The 23,757-nt window shown below is 43.6% G+C and overlaps 1 protein-coding gene across 1 annotated transcript in view; it reads right to left on the minus strand.

Annotated features, from left to right (window-relative positions):
- The window catches only part of LOC146625084 (partitioning defective 3 homolog), a 359,232-nt gene that overhangs the window by 102,673 nt on the left and 232,802 nt on the right, over positions 1 to 23,757 (minus strand). Inside the window, exons 17-19 of the mRNA XM_085362620.1 lie at positions 21,773 to 21,921; positions 10,213 to 10,446; positions 5,986 to 6,193 (exon numbers count right to left, since the gene is read on the minus strand). Coding sequence (XP_085218746.1) covers positions 5,986 to 6,193; positions 10,213 to 10,446; positions 21,773 to 21,921 — 591 coding nt within the window. The remainder of the gene's footprint in view (positions 1 to 5,985; positions 6,194 to 10,212; positions 10,447 to 21,772; positions 21,922 to 23,757) is intronic.

Raw genomic sequence — 23,757 nt, forward strand, 5'->3', positions numbered from 1 at the left:
TTAATATGGTTTATTAAAGGAGACATTAGCGATTCATTTGTACTATTTAGAAAAACACAAAATGGGATTGTGCCTTTCTCAGATCCACATTCATGTTCTTAACGCTTTCTCATTATTTTTAAATCTGCCTGTCCTCTGAGATTCCAGTTGCATTGAACAGCCTTTCTCTGATTGATCAAAGGAGGAGAAAAAAATAACATCAAAGTGTCTCAAAGTGTGAAAAACAAGAAAATCAAGTGTGAGAGGCAGAGAGAGAGAGAGGGAGGAAGTTAAGAAACATGAAGCGGGTTCTTTGAGAACATCAGAGAGCTGAGCGGTAGGGAGGAGAGGAGGGGAGAGAAGGGAAGAGGACAGGAGAAGAGAAGAGAAGAGAAGAGAAGAGAAGAAAAGAGAAGAGAAGAGAAGAAGAGTCTCGCATGTCCATTGATGCATCTGGTTGAGATTCCGCTGGGGTTGGATCATTAGTAGTCATAGGCCTGGTAGAATATGGAGGGGTGCGCTGCTACACTTAATTTGAGCTCTTTAATAACACACTTTATGAATTCAGTCATGTTTGCAGCCCTCTGCAGGAGACACAGTGTGAGAGACATCGGTGGATCTCATTTCAGGCTGACAAGATTTCAGATTCAATTAACTCCATCATGCAACACCACCTCCCACACACACACACACACACACACACACACACACACACACACACACACACACACGCACAGACTAGCCTCACCACTACTCCCCATTCTTCAAGGTCTATCTTGCAGCACTGCATGATCATTCTAAACCTAATTACTTCAGGGCTGTCTGATGGAGGTCTAGCGCTGCCCAATCACATTTGCATCGAGTGGCCAATAGCAGAGGAAGTGCAACCGGACAACCACTGTCCCCCCCACCACTCCCACCCCCGCCGGTTATTAAAGTTCACCACTCCTCCCTCCATCCTTATTCCCATCCTCCACATTTCTAAATGTTTCAACCCTCCAGAAAAAAACAGAGGCATTCAGGGTTTGATACAAGATGCAAAGCAACGTTCACCCGTAACCCTTGTGTTGTCCTCAAGTCAAAAATGACCCCTAGGTGTATGGGAAACAAGTGTATGGGAATCTCGAGGACAACACAAGGGTTTTGAACTGTCAGGCACAAGAGTTTTGTTTTTTCACCCTTTCCTTCTCGTGTCAGTGCATTCTGTGACAGTGGTGCTAATGTTCAGTGGGAGACTGTTGGTAGCTGTTTGGTCTCCTGCTGGGCCTCTTTGGTAACATGACTGGCAGGAGAGTAATGGGATGTCACACTCAGAGTGCATATTATATCAATCTATCTATCTATCTATCTATCTATATATATATGAATATATATACACACCTTTAAAGTTAGGGCATCACGTACTGACTTGTGAAGGGAGGGAGTTTTGTAAAAAGGTGTTCTCCCCCTGAGAAGTTGAAAAGGCCGACCTGCTCTCTCTGTAGCGCCCTCAGTGACATGATATTTCTTTTAGCCGAGCAACCATTTGAAGGTGATATTGAGGCATGACTTTGCACTTGGCAAAGCTGACAAGTTCAGCATTAAGTCCCCTCTGAAATATTTATCCATGACAGGAGAAATTTGTAGTTCCTTCCCTATCCTTCCCTTCCACTCCGAGGTAATATCCGGAAAGAAAAAAACCCCCAAAAAGACAAAACACTGGCCACTCATCACTATTCACAATCCAAGATAAGTTGCTTTTAACACAATTAGTTTTTCCCGCGTTAATATTTGTCACGTGGCTTCAGATGTCGCCGTTCTCGTGCTTAACGCTGCACCCCATCCTTCCCTTTAGCGGCTCAGCATCGACATTATGATGAGTTAGGCAGAGCAAAGGAAGAACAATTATCATTTTCTCTCAGATTACATTCAGCAGATGTCAAGGCCCACATGTGGAGGCGGCTAATTGCTGTCTCCAAATCAACTGTGGCATAATACTACAAGCATATGCGAGCATGTGTGTGTGTCTGTGTGGGGAAAATGAAGGTGCTGAGGGGTGTGTTAGCTTGAGAAAGTGTGTGTTCTTGTCTGTGTTGCTCCATTAGCTCTGTGTGTGCATGTGTGTGTGTGTGTGTGTAAAAAAAAAAGAAAAAAGAAGAAAAAAAAAAGTTCATGTGTATATCATGTCAGCGTACTAATGATCAAACTGGCTCACCCGCCATCAGCCGTTCACACCCACATGAGCTGAAAGGATCACACGGCATAAAGACACAAAACTGCATGGCAACACAGACTACCCACTCTCATGCCTCACAGAAGGCAATCATGGTCATACAGCATGGCATCCATATTCTCGGCATATTCACAAATGCAAACACACGGGCACCGCCCCCACGTGCCGAGAGTGCGCTCCCGTGCTACCTAAGAATAATAAAGATTGAGGGATGGAAAGCAACCCTCCGTTCCAGCTCCCGGTTCTCCCTCATCTCTGTCTGTGTAGCCTCGAGTGGGATTGCATTTATGGGGCGGAGCAGGCAGATGAGCTCCCTGGGGTGAGAATGGAAAGGGGTGGAGGGTGCATGGCTGTCATACTGAGCTCCAGTGTGGGATGGCTTAGCGAGACACATGCCGCTGATCAGATTGGTGGGGAGGATGGGTGGAGGGAAAAGAAAGAAAAAAAAAAAGGAGTAAGTGTGCATGGCTGAGGGAGCTCTGGGGAGGAAGGGTGCCACATCCCATTAACAGAGTCTTTTCATCTAACGTGCACAAGGCAAACGCACATTACACACATGCAAACGTGCAAATCTTACATGCACCTTGAAGAAGCTTGAGCATGCACGCGTGCGCACGTGCACGAGCGCAGGCACGCATCGCCAAAGATCCCCGGTCTCCCCCCCCCCAGGCGGACAGTAGCATGATGCCGTGACTGTCGCTCTGAAGTGCTCCCTTCTTCCCTCATTCTGCCTCTCCCGTTTCCTTTTCATCCGTCTTTCCCACTCTTCTTTGGTGCCCCAGTTCACTCCAGTGCACACGCTCCTTCTCTCGTTCCACCCTAACCCACCCCACCCCCACCTTTCTCTGCTCCCCATTTCCCATCGCAGCTTTTTTTTTTTTTTTTTTGCAACCCTCACCCCCCCCAGTGATAATGCTAGCCTACGTTTTTAAATAGTCTGTTGCATTTCAAAACAACAAAAAACTGTTAACTGAATTGCAATAAGAGAGGGTTGAATACACAGAAATACATTTTCACAGGCACACCCACACTAATAATGCCTACTGTCTAAATTAATATATATACATATACAATGTAAAAAAACCAATTTTTTTTCCTCCTTTCCACCACAGTAATGGAGATGGGGCTTTGATGGAGGCGGTCAGTCAGTCACACGGCAGATAAACAGCACCTCATTAGGTACATCGAGGGGAATCTCCCAGGCTGGCCCAGACATCATTGTCTGCTAGCATGCTAACAGAGCCGTGGGCAACGCTTCCAACATCTAAACAAAACTGATAGGAGTGGAAAGTAATGATCACATGTTATCCACTAGAAAGGACATGAATAATCACATACAATGGTTTTGGGGGGTGGATGATGCGTTCCCCTGTGCTCTTCCCTATATGATGCATCAGTGGACAAGCTATGCATGCGTCCAGCAGACATTCAAGAAATAACAGCGATGTCAAACTGCCTGGGGCTTGTTTTTTGTTCTGTGGAAGCATGCATAGATGCGTACTGCTATCCATTCATGAGATTATGGGCTATCCATTACTGGATGTTACAGGACTGTATACCAGGAAGCCTCCCAGCCTACAGTCTGTACAGTATGAAGGGCTTGGAAGCCAAGGCTGTGCACTGCAGTGGGTTTTTTTTCCTGCTTTGAGCTTTAGGCAGTCAATTTTCTTTCCATCACCCTCTTGCACACGTTCAGCCATTCTTGCACTCGCTGTATTTATCTCCCACTCTTCCCCCTCCTCTCCCACCCTATATTAGGCCATCTTCCTTCCCCCTGGCTCCAATGTTAATGCACTTCCAATCAGGCTGTCCATTAAGTGGACGTGCGCTACACGTTCATCAGGCCGTCCAAAGTCCTGCATGCAAATGAGCTCAAATTGCATCGCACTGCAAACTCCTTGAAATCTCCTTAGAGGGAGTGCTATAACATGCATCTGTGAGAAATGCAGGAAAAAGTGGCTGCCTGGCTATCCATTTTATGCAGATGAAAACCGCCGAGACAGGCAGCACAAAGGATTAACCCAACGAGGATGTCTCCACGATGCAGCGATTTAATGGCGAGACACTCGCACGTGAAGCACGCTAATATAAATTCTGTGGCACGCAAGCCCGGGTGTTCGAGTAACTGTCAGCCAAACCTTTTTGTCATGCAAAGTTAAACTTTTCACTCTGAAATCAGGGAAAACTTTTGGAACTGCTAAAAGTGAGACACACAATAGTTAGATCTTTTTCGCTTTCTTTCCCTCTCCTCCCTTTTGACTGCTAGGCATTTCACATCACTCCAGACTGTTCTTTATAGAAAGAGTTTGCTGTTGTATCCAGTGGGACTCGTTCATTCTCACCTCAACTCTTTGCCATTTCTAACTTTCTGAAACGATGATGTTTTCGAACGAGGAAGAACAGGGAGGGGATAGAAGAGGACATTGTTGATGTGCAGGTCTGAGAGCTTTAAATAGAAAATGCAGTTCGAGGTAGAGAAGTAGCAAATAGACGACGAGGTTTCGGAGTCATGGAGTCGCGGTTTTAATATTCAGGAGGCACGGGGGCTGGCGTTAAATGCACAGAGCATGGGGGGAGTGTCAGCGAGGCCTGTCGCGTGCCAACTCTTAAGTGGCTGTGGCACTCAAAGATAATGAAGAACGATGATGAGGCCAAGGAGGGCATGCCAAGGGCCAACATGCACTTCAAAAAAAAATAAAAAATCACCCAGAAGACACCTATCAAGCCAAGCACACAGCCACTCATAACGGTTTGCCAACGGTGCTGATTGCATGTCATGGTGTCAAACCCGTGGCTCAAATTTCACCTGTCAATTTGGATTGCAGTTCGCTTTTTTCTCTGTCCTCCCACGAAGACTTACGCGTCCACGACACTGGGACGCACGAGCTTTTCACACTACATTACGCAATAAGAGGCGGGTAAGTAAATAAATCAGAAAAGTAAAAATAATGGGAGATAAGACAGCTTCCTACATTCCTCAATCATCACCTCAAAGCACACTTGTCATCTTTATTGTTCATTACTGAGGCGTGCGCCGTGATATGCTAACTAATCCCATTAAAGCAATCCACATGAAAACGACTCACGGCACGATAACGGCCCGCACCGCCTCCGCCGTTAATTTATGCCATATTTAAATGTGCGTGGAGTTGAAATAATTAACGTGACTCCTAATTTTGCTTGTGGCAGACAGACGTGCTCGGTAGAAACCACCACGGGATGTTTATTTTCCATCAACTTCCCTTTGCGTGTTTCTCCTCACACTGTCCAACTGCATTGTCCACAGTTCAAAGTGACTGTCTTCTCAGGATGAAGAACTCTGCCAGGGAAACTATTTCCCAGACTGGGAGAGGAACCTCACAGCCCACAACATCTCCCAGCCTCTAAGTTCGACCTGCAGTCGATTTTATCGTCTTTTATTCTCAAAGCCAACCCCCCCCCCCCCCCCCCCGTTAGCTCCGGCATGAGCACAGAACATTTTCCTCTGGTTCACAAATGATGAGTGTGTTTGGATAGTAGGCACACGTGCACGGGATTATGAATAAAACATGGCGCCCTTATTAAAAATAATCTGGCTCAAAAGTGCCAGAGGCCCTTGAGGTCGATAACTCTCCTCCCCTTGCAGGGTTCAAGGAGATTAGCGCCGGCAACATCCACAGAATGCATTCAAATTCCATATGATCCAGTGGCGGATGTGGTGAGTGGAATTAAATAAAGCAGATAGTGATTAATGCTCGTGGCAGTGGACGGTGGAGCTGTTTAGGGGTTTGAGCTGAGCTCCGTCTGGTTCCTACCTGAACAAGCCCTTCAGCACGCCTTTCTTGGATTTATTCTTGTCCTTGTCTTTTTCTTTCTCCCTTTCTGGCTTCTTCTTCTCCTTCACCCCAGACTTCTCCTGATCTTTCTGTCTGTCGTCTCTGCCATTCAGCCAGGGGCCCGAAGTCAGGTCACCGCTGGTGGACATGGACTCTTGACCCGATCGGGAGCTTGTGTCATCATCCACTGGAGTGAAAAGATAAAAGCAACAAGGAGTGGGAGTTAAATGCCGGAAACATTCATGCAAACACAGAAAGAGAAAGACAAAGAAAAAGAAAAAGTTATTAAACTTTGACTTGATTCCCCACAGATCACCGGTGTCATAATTGAAATAAGTACTCAACAACACTGCTTTTTCTTTTATTGTGAAAAAGCATCACTTTGGGTTTTTTTCCTCTTAGTAACATCAGAGGAACTATAAAAAAACTAAAACTGTGTCCCACAAGGTATAACAGCTTTGAATAAAACACACTGAATACATTTGCCTCATTAGAGCAGAATATATTTACATTGTAGACTAGTTGGGACTAGTGTTGGGGCTGAACACATTTTTACTTTAGCTGAAAGCCTCAAGTTATTTCGTCTGTGTACATTTCTCAAAGATCATAAGAGAACTTCATTTTGCCAACCCCCACAAAAAAAAAAAAAAACACTTGTGAAAACAGAGCGCGCTGCGATGTCTCATGAATCTGCTTCTTAATTACATTTGAACTCATTTCAGCCCAGACATCAAACTGAAACCACACTCCTTAGGTGATGCAAGGTTGATTAAACTCAAAGTTTCCATCACACCTAATCAGAGCCGATGTGCAAAAATGTAATTAATCTGTCAGTAATTATACATTTAAATCATCTCGAAAAAGGCTCCCGGGGATCTTAATTGCAAATACGGTGTGCTCCGCGGTCGCTCCTGTCAGCGCTCCATCTCTGGCGCGGAGACATGAGGTAGATGTCCTTCAGATTACAACTTATTACAGTCTTGCACGTCGTTGTCCAACTTCTTCCTTTGATGGAGGAGCGAAAAGCGCTTATCGCAGGGAGAGAAGGGGAAGGGGGTGGAGGGGGGGTGCGTGATGGATTTTTGGAATACGGGATGAGGCAGACTGAGGAGAAGGAGGAGCGGCTGGATTCACATTTCAAGGATGAACAGTGGGGTTTGTTTTCTCTTGTGATCTGAGGAGCTACCAGCTATTTCTTTCAGCTGTCATCTCGGAGGAAATTACTGAAATGGAATCTGAGCGCGAGCCACTGTGTATAGCCGAAACAAGAGAACGAAGCGGGGCAGATTAAACCTGCACACTCTTACAACTCATCTCTGCACGGAGCCCCTCCCTCCCCTCCCCACCTCCCCAAATTCGGTCGCGGGCTCTGGATGGGCGCCGATTCTATCGCTCAATCTGGTGGCCCGCTTATCATCCACTTAAGAGTGAATAGCAGCTGTGAGCTGTATCTGGCTATTTAAATGACAGAGATTAGCAGTGGTGCTAATGCTGCTACTGCTTAGTGATGCCAAGCTGCAGATAACACCCAAAACAATGTAATCCAGAGCCTCCCAGAGAGCAGTTACAGCCATGAGTGCTTACGCATGTGTGCAAATGCATCCATGTGTGAATGTAGATATATCTGCATGCTTTTGCACCAAGGTTAATTTGTCTTATTGACTTAGCAGGAAGACTCATTTAAAGGGAAAGTGAAGGCTGATTTAAAAAGAAAAAAAGGCAATCAATTTTAAATATTACAAAGTTGAGAGAAAGAAGCGAAAAATACACAAAAGCCTTTAATACCGGTTATCAAAAGGTGAGGCCGTCTGCAGCAATTTAATGGAGCTCAGAAGCAAAAGGCTGACGTCAGAGGTTCTGATGAAAGCGTCGGGACAGCGAAAGATCATTTCACAGAGACAGACGAGCAAGAAACATTTCGTCACCTTCATGAAAGTCTACAAGTGAACTTTCTTGCTTTAATAATCAAGGACGTCTAAGCCGGTCTGTCAGCAAAGGTTATGACAGACGTAAGTAAAATTGCCAGTCTTATTCTGGGAAAAAAAAAATGAAAGAAGGGATTTTTGCACAGAACAGACGATTTTTTTTTCCGTTTTCTTTTTTTTTTCTTTGCTCGAACCACGCAACACAAAGTAGCACAAGGGAAAGTGCATTTTTGCCCAGCGGGATATCTTGTGGGGACACATTTTCTTTAGGTGATGCCACATTCTTATTTTATGTAAATAAAAGTCTGGGAGCAGGGGAAGGCAGAGGCTTATCTGTCAACTTTGACTATTAACCTCGGTGACAAGCACAGACTGGCTGCTTTTATCTAAATTGAAAAACAGTTATTTGAATATCATGGGGAGAATGCAATATACAGCGGCAGGGGAAATCGGTTGCTTTCCCCATTTTTCTTTGCCGAGATAAGACTGTATTTAGTGGCTTGCCGACAGAGCTTATGAGAACAAAGCATTTCAGGCAAATAATTCCTTCTTTTTTCAAATGTCCCCCCAGCTCGTTTAATGGAATCCTTTAATGGTGAATGGAAATTTATATCGAGTGATTACTCTTGTGGTGTTGTGGTGTTATTACCTGTCGGAAAACGTAAGACGGCTGTCTCTCCGTATGCGCTGCATGTCTTTTTGTTATCAAACACTAAGTAGTAGAAGGATACATGCCTTGAAAGAGAAGGTAGGGTGTCTTTCTAGTTCTTCTTTTTCTCTCTTCATATTTTAAATGAATTAAAGTAATTGTGGTTTTTAGGCCCTGTCAGGTACACAAGTAAACAAACAGATGGAAGGAATACCGGACAAAGTTCTGTCGTATATGTGCCAAAACCAAGAGGAGCAAACACATACATATAACCAGGGGTGCACATAAGTGGTCCACAGGTGCGCATTCGCTGTCAAAATAAAAGACGTGCACCAGATAAGAAGTTACAACGTTTGCGTACATAAGATTTTCTGGAGGAGGACAGACATTTGTTTAGAACTCTTGAAGATTTCGAAGAAGAAAGCTCCTTTAAGCAATGACTTTGGTGTTCCTCCACCTCCAAAGAAATGTCAGGCGTAGTCCGAACCGCAAAAGAAGCGCGTATTCTCAGAAAAGTGGTTGCAGGAGGTGAGCTGGCTTCAAACAAATGATGAACGCACAGAGATGTGGTGCAGAATATGCCGTGAAAATCCCACTCTAGAGGACAAAAACACTGCCTTTATATGTACATGAACGTGCGTTGCAACTTCTTATCTGGTGGGCGTCTTTAATTTTGACAGCGAATGCGCACCTGCGGACCACTTATGTGGTCGAGGCATAGACTCCACTAGACCCCTAAAGGTGTGCTGTGGTATCTGCACCAAGATGTTAGCTGTGAGTTGTGAGGTGGGGCCTCCATGGTTTGGACTTGTTTGTCCAGCACATCCCACAGATGCTTGATTGGATTGAGATCTGGAGAATTTGGAGGCCAAGTCAACACCTCAAACTCATTGTTGTGCTCCTCAAACCATTCCTGAATCTTTTATGCTTTGAGGCAGAGTGCATTATCCTGTATTTCCAAACTGTATTTCCATGAAAGGGTTACATGGCCTGCAACAATGTTTAGGTAGGTGGTACGTGTCAAAGTAACATAGATGGCAGGACCCAAGGTTTCCCAGCAGAACATTGCCCAAAGAATCATACTGTTTCCGCCGACTTGCAGTCTTCGCACAGTGCATGATAAGCGATGCACACACACACGGCTATCTGATGTAAAAGAAAATTTGACTCATCAGACCAGGGCACGCTCTTCTATTTCTACGTGGTCCAGATCTGATATATTCTGATATGCATATGTCCCTGTTGTTGGCACTTTCGTTGGCAGACAGGTATCAGCATGGGCACCCTCACTGGTCTGCACCTATGCAGCCCCATACGCAATAAACTGTGATGCACTGTCTATCCTGACACCTTTCTATCAGAACCAACATTAACATGTTGGAACAGTCCAAAGCAATTCCACACTATGTGAATAATCATAAGTCCATAACCTAGACACCTATTGCTGATGTGCTTTGTGCAGTGGATCTGTGAAAGTATCACTAAACTGGCCTACATTTATGTGTGATTCTGAACTGCTTTGTAATAACCTACTGATATCTTATATTGTTCATTATTTTAGCACCACAAACTTGGGCACAGTATTCTGCATCAACACTGAAACTCTACCTAAACAGCGTTTCAAACACTCACATGTGTCCACGCTGTTCTCCTCTTCTGGCGCAGTAACAGCAGGCTTCTCGTACGATTTGTCAATCGCAGCGCGGAAACTCTCATTGCAGCCTCGGCTCCTGACGATCCTCGAGCGCGACCTGCGAACATTGATCTCGCCATTCTGCACTGTCCCAGCAACAGCCGTCTGGAGGCTTTCCAAGGAGCTGGATTTTTTCAGGCCCAGGGAAGGCCCGACCTGCTGTTCTGCAGAACCTATGGAAAGATTAAATAAAGTCACTTAGACCTGGCATATGATTAGAACTCCTCTGAAAAAGAAAAAAAAAAGCTAAAAGCTGTCATTATGGTGAGTTACGAGAAGGTGCGAGTCTAGCAATTAACATGAAAAACAAATGATGCCATTGCCCGGCCAATGAAGTGTGTGAAATGAGAACAGAGTATTACATCTCCAGCGAGACATTTTCCTGTTGGGAATTATAATTCAACCTTTGTCTTTGTGTCTGCACAGTTAAATTAAGAGGCTGAAACATAATGCATATAAATGGGCCCGCTATCAAAGACACAAATGTAGCACAGCAGCGGAGTGATTATAGAGTAATGTTAAAATATAAGAAATTTCTAATACAGCATATTCACAAATTGCTGAGATGAACTGTATCTCTGAAAAAAAAGAAAAAAATTTCCATCAGCGGTTCTCACTTAATTTTCTTTTTTAACTCAATTTCTCCAAGAGAGATTAGATAAAACAAGGTGAGGGGAAAAAGACGAGGACATGTAGGCTGAACAGATTTTACATCCATTAATCTTCAGTGCAGGTCGTATTGCAGTGTTCAGAAGCACAAACAACATCGCACAACTGTAGTACTTGGCTTCATTTCTAAGGCTTTCTGTGCAGTGACGGAGAGTAATATCATAAAGGGTACATACGTTTAACAAGAGACACTCAGAGAGCGCAGACCTCCGCCAAGGGAGCTCACTCTCTTGGCGGTTATTTACTTTTAAAAGGATAGTACTGGATTTTCTATACATTCATTTACTCTTCTTCTCTTGAAATTTTATTTTAAGAAGTTTATAGCGCAGTTCACAAAAGCCCAACTGGTGACAATGGAAAGACTGTCACTGTAGGTATGGGCAGTAGCTGCCCAAGCACTTAAATACCTTTAACTATACTGTTAATGTCTAACTGTGACATCATCAACAAAATCAGATAAGAGCAGTATGATGGATGTTTGGTTTGATCAGACAAACATTATGTAGCAGGAGGTCATGTATAATAGGTGTTGATTTGTAAATAACTTGACATGAATAACAGTATGTTTCTAAATAACCAGGCACGTATCTCCACGATACTCTCTTTGGCAGATGTGAGACGTAAAAGTGAGGTCAGAGGTCAAATGTAACATAATATTTGAATGCAAACTATAATGTAATATTTAGAATCCCCATATATCATTCCCTATATATTATTTACAAACTATACAGCAAGAAATGCAGTTTTTACTGCAACACATGATACAAACGCTGGGACATTAGCTAGAGTTTCAAAATTATCAGAGATGCTAATGTAAATGGTATCAAACCTAAGGCAAAATATCTCCTTAAAAGGGCGTGGAGCTGATTGATACTGCGTGGTAAGCAGAGCAAATGTTAAACAGCCACCCTCTCTGATATTTGAGCCAGGCCCACACATCTGTAATTATTTTTCCAATGCTTGCCGGGGGTTTGTTTAGGGTATGTAAGTGGAGCGCGACTCAGGTATTGGTATTTCATTTTGCTGGGGAGCGTCCATCAGGTCCCTGGAGCTCTTACCTCACCCACCAGTTGTTAAACAAGCAACCCGGTTGACTTTTCCCGTCCCCTTTGTTTTGCTTTGATTCAGAATACAGTAAGACGCTGTCAAACTTAACAAGATGGATTTCTGACTATGTGCCAGTGAAGCCTTGTTGTGAGGCTATGCAGAGGAAGCAATCAGTAATAAGGATTAAGCTGTTAATTCAATTATTTTATTAGCCCCAAAGGCTCTCTGAGGGTGTAGCAAATGTCTGTGGACTCGGGGACAGAGTGGCATTGTGTCTTTATGACTCCCCCTGGACCACACATGTCACAAATAGTGTTTCCTCTGTGGCTTCAGGTGGTGTAAATAAATGTCTTCTGCAGCTCTTCCTGTTGGTTTTCAACAGCACATGTTGTTCTGTCGTCAGCCCCACTGAACAGAACACCCTGAGTTTATTTGCATGTGTGGGTCCCACGCAGGGACTCCCTAACAAGCACAGAAACAAAATTCACCAACTCGCACGTCTATACAATCAAGGATTTTCGACGTGTTTAAAGTGGCCTAAATGAGGCATATCCCACTGCTGCTGGGTGATCCCAGTGGATCTTTAGGCAAAGAAAATAAATCCCTCTAACACTTCCCCCCATGCAACCTCCAGACAGGATGAGTGTGTTAATGCACAAAAGTTGCAGAAGAACAAATAAGAGCTCAGGAAAAAGGGAACACTTTCCCTGCAGTGCAAAAATGCACACCCTGCAGCTACTTACAATCATTGTACCAATCATATTACAAACCTACAATGACTATCAACTACTTTTACTAGTACATACCATTTAAGCTACACAACTAAAGAAGATATTGCCAAAAGAATTCACTCACCCATCCAAATCATTGAATCATTGTCACTTCCACTGGCACAGGTATATAAAAACAAGCACCTACGCATGCAGACTGCTTCTACAAACATTCAGGAAAGAATAAGTCGCTCTCGGGTGTTCAGTGAATTCCAGTACGGTACTGTGATAGGATGCGACTTGTGCAGCAAGTCCAGTTGTGAAATTTCCTCACTACTAAATGGTCTGTTAGTGGTATCATATCATAAAGTGGAAGCAACTGGGAATGACAACAACTCAGCTTTGCTCAAGACAGACAACAGTGTGTAGAGAGCTTCATGGAATGGGTTTCCATGGCCATGCAGCTGCATCCAAGCCTTATATCACCAAGTGCAATGCAAAGTGTTGGATGCACTCTTCCCTACTGGACTCCAGGAGTCCAGTGGGGAAGAGTGGAGACGTATTCTCTGCAGTGAAGAATCACGCTTCTCTGCCTGGCAATCCGATGGATGAGTCTGGGTTTGGAGGTTGCCATGAGAACAGTGTGAAGTTAAGTGTGGGGTTGTTTCAGGAGTTGGGCTCGGCTGTTTAAAGGTGAAAGGAACTATTAATGCTTCAGCATACCAAGACATTTTGGACAATTTCATGGTCACAATTTTGGGGGAACAGTTTGGGGATGGCCCCTTCATGCTCCAGCATGACTGTGCACCAGTGCACAAAGAAAGTTCCATAAAGACATGGATGAGCGAGCCTGGTGTGGAAGAACTTGACTGGGCTGCACAGACTCCTGATCTCAACAAGATAGAACACCTTTGAGAAGCATTTGAGCGGAGACTCTGAGCCAGGCCTTTGAATCCAACATTATTACAGACCTCAAAAATGCTCTTCTGGAAGAGTGGTCAAAAATTCCTATAAACACTCCAAAACCTTTTGGAGGTTGTTCCCAGAAGACTTGAGGCTGTTATAGCTGTAAAGGGTGGGTCAACATTACATTAAACCCTATGGATTAATAATGGGAGGTCACTGAAGTTCATATCCATGCGAAGGCAGACAAGTGAATACTTTTGTTAGTATAGCGTACTAGTTGCATGGGACTTGTTTTAAAAGGAGTAAGTTATGTTACATGTAGTATCTTTTGGGTCTAAGAGTCATCCCTGTTTCTGCTGCATTTGCTACCAATGAACCCTTAGTGAGAGTATGAGTGCTTCCCCCTCATCCGTAGCAGCTATAGATCTCAAGTCAGACAAGACACACAGGCTAAAAGCTCATCTGTTTGCCAATGGTGGCTTCCAAACCAGTGACCATACCATTTCTCCTCTCTCCTTGCCAAATTTAATGAAAGTGCTCAGTCCCATGAGAGCCTACACTCACTCAAGCATCAATCATATAATTTTGCATCCTACTTAGTGAGGAGATCTCATATGCCTGTCTTTTATGCTGCATAGGACAGTAAAATGAAACTTTACTGCGCGCTACAAATGTCTAGGAGGTCAAAAGTTCTCTGGTAGCAGCAGCCAAAGATTCATTTTACTTTTTAGTTTCTCAGTGGAGGTGGGTCCATTTTATTAGCATGACAAATATCAATGCCAGGAAAGCATAAACAGACTTACAAGACCAACTGAATGCAAGTAAAAAAAAAAAAATCATCTAATTCGTTTGAAGAAGCAATTTCATCCTGCAAAGGACAAGAGAGGACGGCCTGAAGTAAAAAATTCATTATAAGAAAGCATAGGCACAGAAACAGCATGACAGAAAAATGATGGAGTGTTTCATCCTTTGAGGATAAAACTCAATCAATCCAGTACAAATGCCATGTAAAGTTGGATTTTTTTTCTTTTTTTGAGGCTTAAGCATTAAAGCCTGCCAACGACGGACACACAGATGCCAGGGTGCATGGCTGACACAATGGGATTGCAAGTTAGACCTGCACGGGATGCAACAGTTCAAGGGAACAAAAATGACATCTGCTGTACTCGGAAACAGGGAATTATCCTCCTGCTTGGTATTCCGCGCCGCAGTCCTGCTCGCCATTGTTTCTCGTCGGCGCGGCGGTTAACTGAGAAAAGCGCGGAGACAAAGAGAACGGGAGAGCGAGGCAAAGAGACGGTTTTTGCCCACCGACCCAACTGCCTCAAACCTGCCTTTGTTTTCATCAGAAGCAGCCCCGGCTCTCTCCTGGGAGGGTTTGACGGACAGCTCTCTGTGTGCCAATCTATTATGTGATTCCTATCACACAACAGAAACCTCGGTGCTCTGCTCCTCATCTCCTTCTTATTCAGAGGAATGAAAATACATATTTCCCCAACTGCATACAGACACGAGTTTGCCACTCCCTGCACGTCTGGAGGAGAAATGAAAATCATCAAAATGAAATACACAAAGAGAAAGACAATCAGACTAAATGGGGTGAAAGTGCACCTGGTTGCAAACAAACCTGGCCCGCGTGCTGCGTACTTTAGCCAGATTAAGGGCAAGGACAGTTAATTGGAGAAGATCCATTGCCATTAAACGTTAAAGGGGCAGTGTGGCAAACTTCATGAATAAATCAGTGGTGGTTATTACAGGGACAGAAGCCCATGGTATAATTAGAGCAGCTAAAAACTATGCTTTGCAGCCATTATTCACCACGGACCCTTGCATGTAAAGATCTGTGTACAGACAGGGGCTCCATTACACATAATTTATTCAGAGTGTCGGGGCTTTAAGGAGGGTGGTAAAAGGGTAATTATGTTAAAAATAACCTCCAAGATGGTCAGAGGAAGGCCACGTCCAGGTATCCCAGTGGAAGTGAGGCGTCGCTGGGTCAGCTGCGCTATTATGTCTCTGCCAGTTGTGGACCATTAGCCCGACAGAGGACGTCCTCCACACGCTCAGCATATGTCACAGGAAATGATTATGAACACCTCTTCCACCCTTGTGGTCAACACCGGTGCCCCTCAGGGGTGTGTTCTGAGCCCTCTGCTATACACTCTCTTCACCCATGACTGTATTTCCTCCTGCGCGTCCAATCTCATTGTTAAGTTTGCAGATGACACTACAGTGCTCGGACTTATATCCAACAATGATGAGACAAACTATAGGACAGAGGTGCAACAACTAGAGTCATGGTGCCACGACAATAACTTGGTCTTAAACACCAAAAAGACCAAGGAGATCATTGTAGATTTCCGGAAGAGGGGTCATAACAACCATCTGCCTCTCTTCATTGGCAGTGAGGCGGTGGAGAGGGTGAGCAGTTTTAAATTCTTGGGGGTAACTGTGACCGAGGACCTGTCCTGGGGCAACCATATCACCTCAGTTGTACGGAAGGCCCAACAGCGCCTCTACTACCTGAGGAGACTGTGGAGCGCACACATTCCCAGATCTCTGATGTTGAACTTCTACAACTGTGCCATCAGCAGCGTTCTGACGTATGGATTTCTAGTGTGGTTCCCCAGCTGCACCAAGGCCGATCAGCAAGCACTCCAGCGGGTGGTGAAAGAAGCTGGCAGAATTATTGGAACAAGTCTGCCAGAGATCAGTAATATCTTCCCCACTCGCTGTCTGAGGAGGGTGCACAGTATCCTGCGGGACCAACATCACCCTGCGCGCCACATTTTCCATCTGCTGCCCTCAGGGAGAAGGTACAGGTCTATACAGGCCAGAACATCCAGACTGGCCAACAGCCTGTATCCACAGGCTGTGAGGCTCCTGAACTCTCTGCCCCCCTCTCACGGACAATAACCATATCCAACTTCTTAATAGCAATGAACTGGTCTGCATTGGTGCATCATATCTTTATTCTGGGGCAATAACTATAAAACCACATTACATTCACTTTTTACTCTTCAAAAGAAAGCAATTCGAATCATCCACAATGCAGGTTATAGGGAACATACAAACTCACTATTTTTGCAGTCTGAAATATTGAAAATTGACGATATAGTGAAATTCCAAACAGCACAAATTCTATTCAAAGCAAAAAATAAAGAACTGCCAGGTAATATTCAGAGTATGTTTTTTTTGAAAGAAGGAAGTTATAATTTAAGGGGTTTTTGTAACTTCAAAACAATGAAGGTACGTACTACAAGAAAAGGCTTTTGTGTTTCTGTTCAAGGAGTGAAACTATGGAACAAACTGAATATGGAATTAAAGCAATGTCCAAACATAAAACTGTTCAAAAAGAGTTATAAAAATATGATCTTCTCGATCTATAAAGAAAAGGAAAATATTTAAATTAAGTGAATGTCTCTATTTAAAAACAAACAAACAAAAAATTCATGATGTGATATTATAGTATATAGTATATCAGAAATCTGTTCACTATTTTTATTACAAATTATATCAGTAAGGAAGCTGACTAAATATTCACTGATAATTTATGGGACAGGGGTGGGATTAAATAAGTGTATACTTCTTCCCACTCCCTTTCAACATGTAAATTAATCAGAATGTTTTTTTTGTATGTAATTTGTATAGTATATTTTTTTTCTCTCATTTCTTTTCTAAATGTACTTGTATATTGTTCACATGTTGAAATAAATTACCAATCAATCAATTCTCTTCCCCCTCCTGCCCCCCCCCCCCCCCCCCCTCTTTCTTAAATAGATAACTATCATATCTGATATCATATCTCACAGTACAATAATATTGAATGGGTTGCATTGTTGTATTTTGTCATGTTTCTCAGGTCTTTGTCTGAATTTCTACGAACATTATTGCTAAGGATTGTCTTATTGCATTGGAGTCACACTGGGTTAAATATGTACACTTGGGTTTTAAGGGGTATTTATTATTTTCTTCTTTTTTTTGGGTTGTATGGAAGCCCCAAACGCAATTTCATTGTTCTTGACAATGACAATAAATAAATAAATACTAAATACTAAAATACTATGAGCCGGACTTGGTTAACATCTCAATTAAGGATGCTGGATATTTTGATGTGCACTTTTCAGGCTTCAAAGAAATCCAGTGAATTTTTTGGGGGGTTTGTTTATCATCGTTCAGTGTAGAGTACTTTTCCTACATGAAAAGAAGCTGACAACTCTACTGGCAAGACTGGAAATTCACTGGATTAGTGGTAGACTTGGCTGGAACATATATTCACAATTACAGTAAGCATAAAAACATCTACCAGGTTGTCATTTACTACCACTGGCCTATCTGCGACTGGATCGGCTGCCAGCTTTCTACAAGGAAAGTCTCCACTCATGTGTTTGGTAGTCTATGAGATGTGGCTTATCGAGAGCGCTTTGACCTCAGACTGCTAGTTTACTTGTGGTTCCTCTGGTATTTAAAAGTAGAATGGTAGGCAGAGACCTTCAGCTTTCAGGCTCCTCTATGAAAGCTCCAAATTAGGATTCAGGAGACAGACAGACACTTTCTCTCCTTTAAAGATTTAAAGTGTTTCCTTTCTGATAAAGTTTATAGTTAGGGCTGGATCAGGCTCACCTGATCCAGCCCTAACTATAAACATTGAAGTAATTATTGTTGTGATTTGTGCTAATGCATAAAAATAAAACTGAATTACTGAATTTAATTTAATTTGAAATACACTGAAATACCCAGTTTAGGCACACATTAGATTCTTGTTTTGTTCAAATACTCCCTAAAAACAACAACTATGTTAATTAGTGGTCAAGATTCAGTCATTTCATCCTATGTCAGTTTAATGGAGTGACTGCACTCTGTTTTATTCAGCCTCATTCAAACCAACCTGGCTGTGATGGATCAATTGCAGAAGCTGAAGAGGCCAACCTGCAAATGAACATCTTTCTATTGCAAATACTACTGCATTGCCAGGCTCCATGCAGCCCTTCACATGGAGTAATGAGTGTTTTCTTCAGTCATTTGCACTGCAGAACGAGCACAATGGCACAGGTTCCCAAATTAGTTACCAAGCCTCTATTCACTGCCATTCAACTCCCTTTCAGCACCAGAAAAAAACCCTTTTGATCACGCTGAAATTAGCTCAAACAGCACCCTCGGTTATATGCATCTGAAGGGGGCTGAGATCACAAATCCAATAATGGCTGGTTATGAGCTAGTTATGGAATAAGAGTGGGACTGCTCTTCCGATCTCTATTACTGACCCGTGGATGGAACCGAACATCATATCGGTTGACCTCATTAGCGGCGGCAGGGCTCAGAGCTTATTTCTGCTCAAGTTCTTGTCGCACTGTGCTACTCTTAAAAGGACCAAACAAACATTAGTGCAGTCTGCACAACGTCATGAAACGCACACAAAGAAATAAGAAAGTGAAGCGCAGACACAAAGCAAGAGGAGCAGGTCTTACACTTCATGAAGGAGCCGTCCATCACGAGGTAAAGTGTCCGGCATGTGCTAACGTCTCACTGCCAGCGCCGACACCTCACGTCGCTTTCTTCCCTTTTCTTCTCTCACTCAATTTTATTCCCCATTTAAATGGGATTGAACTGCAGGGTGTCCGACCCGTTTAGCATATTTCAACAATGATGGGTTTCAAAGTCATGAAATCCATCTGCTGATGAGATTTAGGAGCAGCTGGAACATGATTAAAAGGAGGGAAAAATACCTAGTGACGGAATAAAATGTAAGTCAGTAGGGAATAGCGTTCTTGAGCGTGTTAACTACTTTTTTTATTCCTCTGAGTAATTTGAAAGCAGAGAGCGGCTTTATTAGTGCGCTATTGGGAAAGCAGAGCGGTATTCTTACACCTGCTAGCTGAGCTAAGTTCTAATGTCCAGCTGTGTGGCGAAGGCACGGCTTAAGGGAGAGCGCTGGCACTACTTTCTTTGGCTCACTTCATTTTCAGATCTACTCGCACAATACCCCGAGGTCGTTTTTGCATTGGGCAGCTTTCATGTAATTATTTCAGAAAAAGAATAAGCATGATAGCATAGCAGCGTCTTCCTCTGAGATAAATGGAAGTGCGGTGACTGGGCACGTGCCAAATCACAAACCATGTGTATTTCATTTCAAACGTTAAGTCTAGCGCTTGTGTTTCATCTATTGACTGAAAGAGGACTGAATTTTTCTTGTGGGGAAACCACGTCAGCTACAAGAGTTATTATGACTGGAATAAGTTTGTTATTTCCCTGAACCATCTGAACACTGTGATATTCTCATCGATGGATTATGATTTTGTATTGGCAAGGATTTCTGTCAGCTGGATATTTCACAAACTCAATTGGGCCCAGTGAAAGGGGAAGGGGGTGATTTTTTTTTTTTTTGGGAGGGGGGGGGGGGTAGTTTTTTTGAATTTCATGTAATAAAAACCACAGGCACGCCTGCGCACAGACACAGAGGGATCTTGATAAAGAAATAATGCAGCAGTAACAGAGATTTGTAAAAGATCAATTACACTGGTTATCTCGAATGTGTGAGGCGCCGTCTTATGAGTACATTAATCAGGATCTTTGTTAAAAAAAAAAGAAAGAAAGAAAAGCTGTAGTTTGCAACTAATCCAATGCACAAACAAACACGCAAAGACTCCACTTTGAAACAATTAAGAAGCTTTTTTGATTAAACTCATTGATAACATGTGCATTTGCAATGATGAGAACACCATCAAAGCCTTATCTTAGCATCCCTTCCGTTCTACTCGCTTCCTGTCCTCAGTAATATCCAATTATATTTTAAACACTGAGAACTTAATGGAAACCATTTCAGGCCAACTAACTGCTGAACAAAACCCATCCGATGGCTGAAGGTTTTCTTCTCCCGAACTTTGTGTTTGTAGAAAAGTTTCAATGGTGGACAGAAGGTATTACAAAGGATCTAGACCCCACAGAGCTCGGTGCAGTGGCCCAGACCTGCACCAGTCTGTGGGCGAGTCAAAGATTTCTACAGGTCTCTGGGCTCCATGTGGAAAAGAGTTGGCTGTTATCTGTTGTGATTAGTCAGTGATCCGAGAGAAGGCAGCGTCTGCTTCAGTCTCAGCGGGAGAAGCTTGGAGTTCACACCATCGTCTTCCCTGGATACAGTTTGTCTGTTTGAGAGTGTGCTTGCCCAGTGCGTGTTTGTGTAGGCCTGCATCTGACTGGCTCTCCCATCACTAAGCATTGTGCACTTGCGCTTGTGTTTTTATCCATGGTCCACTGGACAAAGGGCCATGGGAAATGGAGGCCAAAAGAGGAGAGGTGGTGGCTGGACAGGACTGAAGTGACTGTGTGTGTATTACTGTTTTTGAAAGTGCATTTACTGAGGTAAGCAGGATAAAGTGAGCAGCAAGTGTTTGAGGAGTCACAAGTTCAAGATGCGTTTGAGGTGTCCAGCAGGTGAAAGGAGCACTGAGTGACAATGAACAATCTGGAGGTTTGTTTACTGCAAACAAACCTCCAGATTAGCCGTGCTGAGTGGGAAAAAAATTGAAAGGAGACACGCAGTCATCACAAGGTAGAGGATTGTTTTCTTTGTACGGCCAAGCTTAGGATGCCAAACCAGAAAAACACTTCTTGCTCAAAAGAAAAAAGTAGTACATGAGGTGAATTTACTTTTGTGTAATATCAGTAATCTGCCTGAAATTAAGCTTAGAAAAAAATCCATTAACTTGTTGCAGAGACAAGATTGAACATATGATCATATCTGCACACTAACTATTAAGCTACCAGTATTTTCTAGCATATACTGACATGCATGCTGTTGGACTAAATCATGCAAAAGAAAGGAAAATAATATTTTGTCATTTAGCAGGACACTGACAGGTAACCGCCACAGGCTCAGGAAAATACAGGTTTCTGGTGATGGACAAATCGGCCCTTTGTACATGAACACAGCAGTCCTGCTTTCTCCTGTCCTTTTGCCAAAGAGTCCATGGGCAAGACAATAAATTTGAAACATGATCCAAGTCAGCTCTGGTGGCCCTGGTGTGTGTGTAAGAGAGAGAAGATGTGCAAAAAGGGAAACTGCTAAGACAAGAAGGCAGGAAATACAGTAAGTGTAGTCCATTCCCCTAGTTGTCAAACTTTTCCCTGTAGATGTGTGTTTGTGTGATGGTTCAGGCTTAGCACTTGCCTAAATCCATGCTCTTGGACTTGCGAGACTTGATGATCTCCAGATGTGCAGGATTCTCGTACTGCTTCGTGCGCTTTTCCGACATACTCTGGCGACCATACCCCTCCCTCTGGAATGAAGTGCCAGGGTCTGCGTCCGGACTGAGCGAACTACAGTTTGATAGGAAAAAAAGACAGAGGGACAAAAAGAGGTAGAAGTATTAGATACTGGCAAGTGTAGAGTCACTCTTTTCATCTGGAGATAATTCTATTGAAGACATATTTTTTCAGTCATCTACACAGTTCATTAAGTTGCACTTACATGGCCAAGAGACATCCTGATGATAAGACTGAGAAATAAAATCGTCCTATTAATATTCACACAACCCCAGACCTCAGCCTAAAATACCCCTTTGCTATCAGATAATGACCATCGACATTCAATATGCACACACACACACACACACACCTTTCATTTCAAAGCCTTTCCTCATCAAGGACACCTACACGTATGCTTAGTGGGTTCAGGACACACCACAAGTGGGAGGCAGGGCCTTGGCCTAGATGCGTATAATACCCCAGGTAAGGTGAGGGTTCTCTGGGGTCACGGCCACTCAAATAACGCCCTCCTCCAGGACGTCTGGAGCAGAAGCAAGGCCCATCCCACTGCAGCACACTCCGTTTGAGATCCTCTATCTTTGTCTGGATCTTAATTGAAAATCGGATGGGAGCAGGGAAAGGAGGTCGAGAGAGGCGGACACTGGCATTTGCATGCAGGGACGTGCATTTACAATTAGGTGAGAAGCGCTTTGCAATTTCAGGGCAGATGGAAGGTAGGGATGCAGCATCAGTGAAATCTAATAAATGCTACATGCAGCCATTTCTTTTGTTCACATGGTGCTCGTACACGAACGTTTAAATAACAGCAGAATTTTCATCAAATAATCACATTTCTTTGGATTTGTGGAGCTTTTATGCAAAATCGAAAGCCGTAACTGCAACTATGTAACTTCAGGAGTAGTGAGGAAGTAGATATTTGTAAACGTATCCTCTTGGAGCAGATGCTACTTCAAGCAGTCCTCGGTATTTGGAATATCAGCTAACTGCAGGCGTGCCTGCACTCGTTTCCATGTAAACAATTCTTATTTAGGTCGTCAACCCCACTTAACAAGAGAGCTGCTTCAATGTGTCGCAGAGGGGGCTGGCGTCAATGTGTTGCTTTACCGTCAACCATACCTGACAATCCCAACTAAGATCAGACTGTCTCGCAGGACCATCTCCAGATGACACAGGAAGAGAGGGAGGTGGAGCAGGAACAGAAGAATGACAGCACAGATGTATTATTCATTTATACATCATCCCTCGCTTTTTCCTCCTCTCATCATTCTGAGCCCCGCAAAAAAAAGAAGAAGAAAAAAAGGGCGAGCATGGCCTGTATTTTTCTGTCTCTGCAAATGTCATGTGTCGGAGCGTGACTGAGGCTGTGCAGATGGGAAAGGATGCATTTTCAGCCTGAATTTAGATTTCATTTACTCTCACTGGTATTGGGTTATGGAGCTGAGTTGCAAATGGAGGCAACATAGGTGAAAGTGAGAAACCAGCAGGTGGGAATCACACAGGGGCCGTCACTCAGGTACAGAGAACTGACGACCACACTAAGATTTGTGAGAGCAATTAAAGAAACTAGCAGCTGGGACAAAAAGGGCACGCAGCTTTTTTGGAGCAAAAATAGTGAGAAATCTGCGCGAAGAAAGAGCGAAGTTAAGAGGGAGCAGCTGAGCGGGTGGTGTAAATTCACTTAGCTGGAGGCCAAAGCTGTTGGTTTAAGCTGCTGCCCATTTTAGCACCATCTCTGATTTACTTTGGCACATACGGAGCAGTGACTAAATGCCTAGCATGTGGGTCTAGGGTAACCTGAAGAGAAGCGGCAACTGTGCTGCTCTGAACTGCTTTTTAAGCTAAGGGTACCTGCTGTTGGAACCTGCACCTCAGGTCTCAGAAGCCATA

The sequence above is a fragment of the Diplotaxodon limnothrissa genome, linkage group LG9 (genome assembly GCF_057381915.1).
Source record: "Diplotaxodon limnothrissa isolate DT_005_m linkage group LG9, D_limnothrissa_male_GT1.1, whole genome shotgun sequence".
Classification (NCBI taxonomy): Eukaryota; Metazoa; Chordata; class Actinopteri; order Cichliformes; family Cichlidae; genus Diplotaxodon; species Diplotaxodon limnothrissa.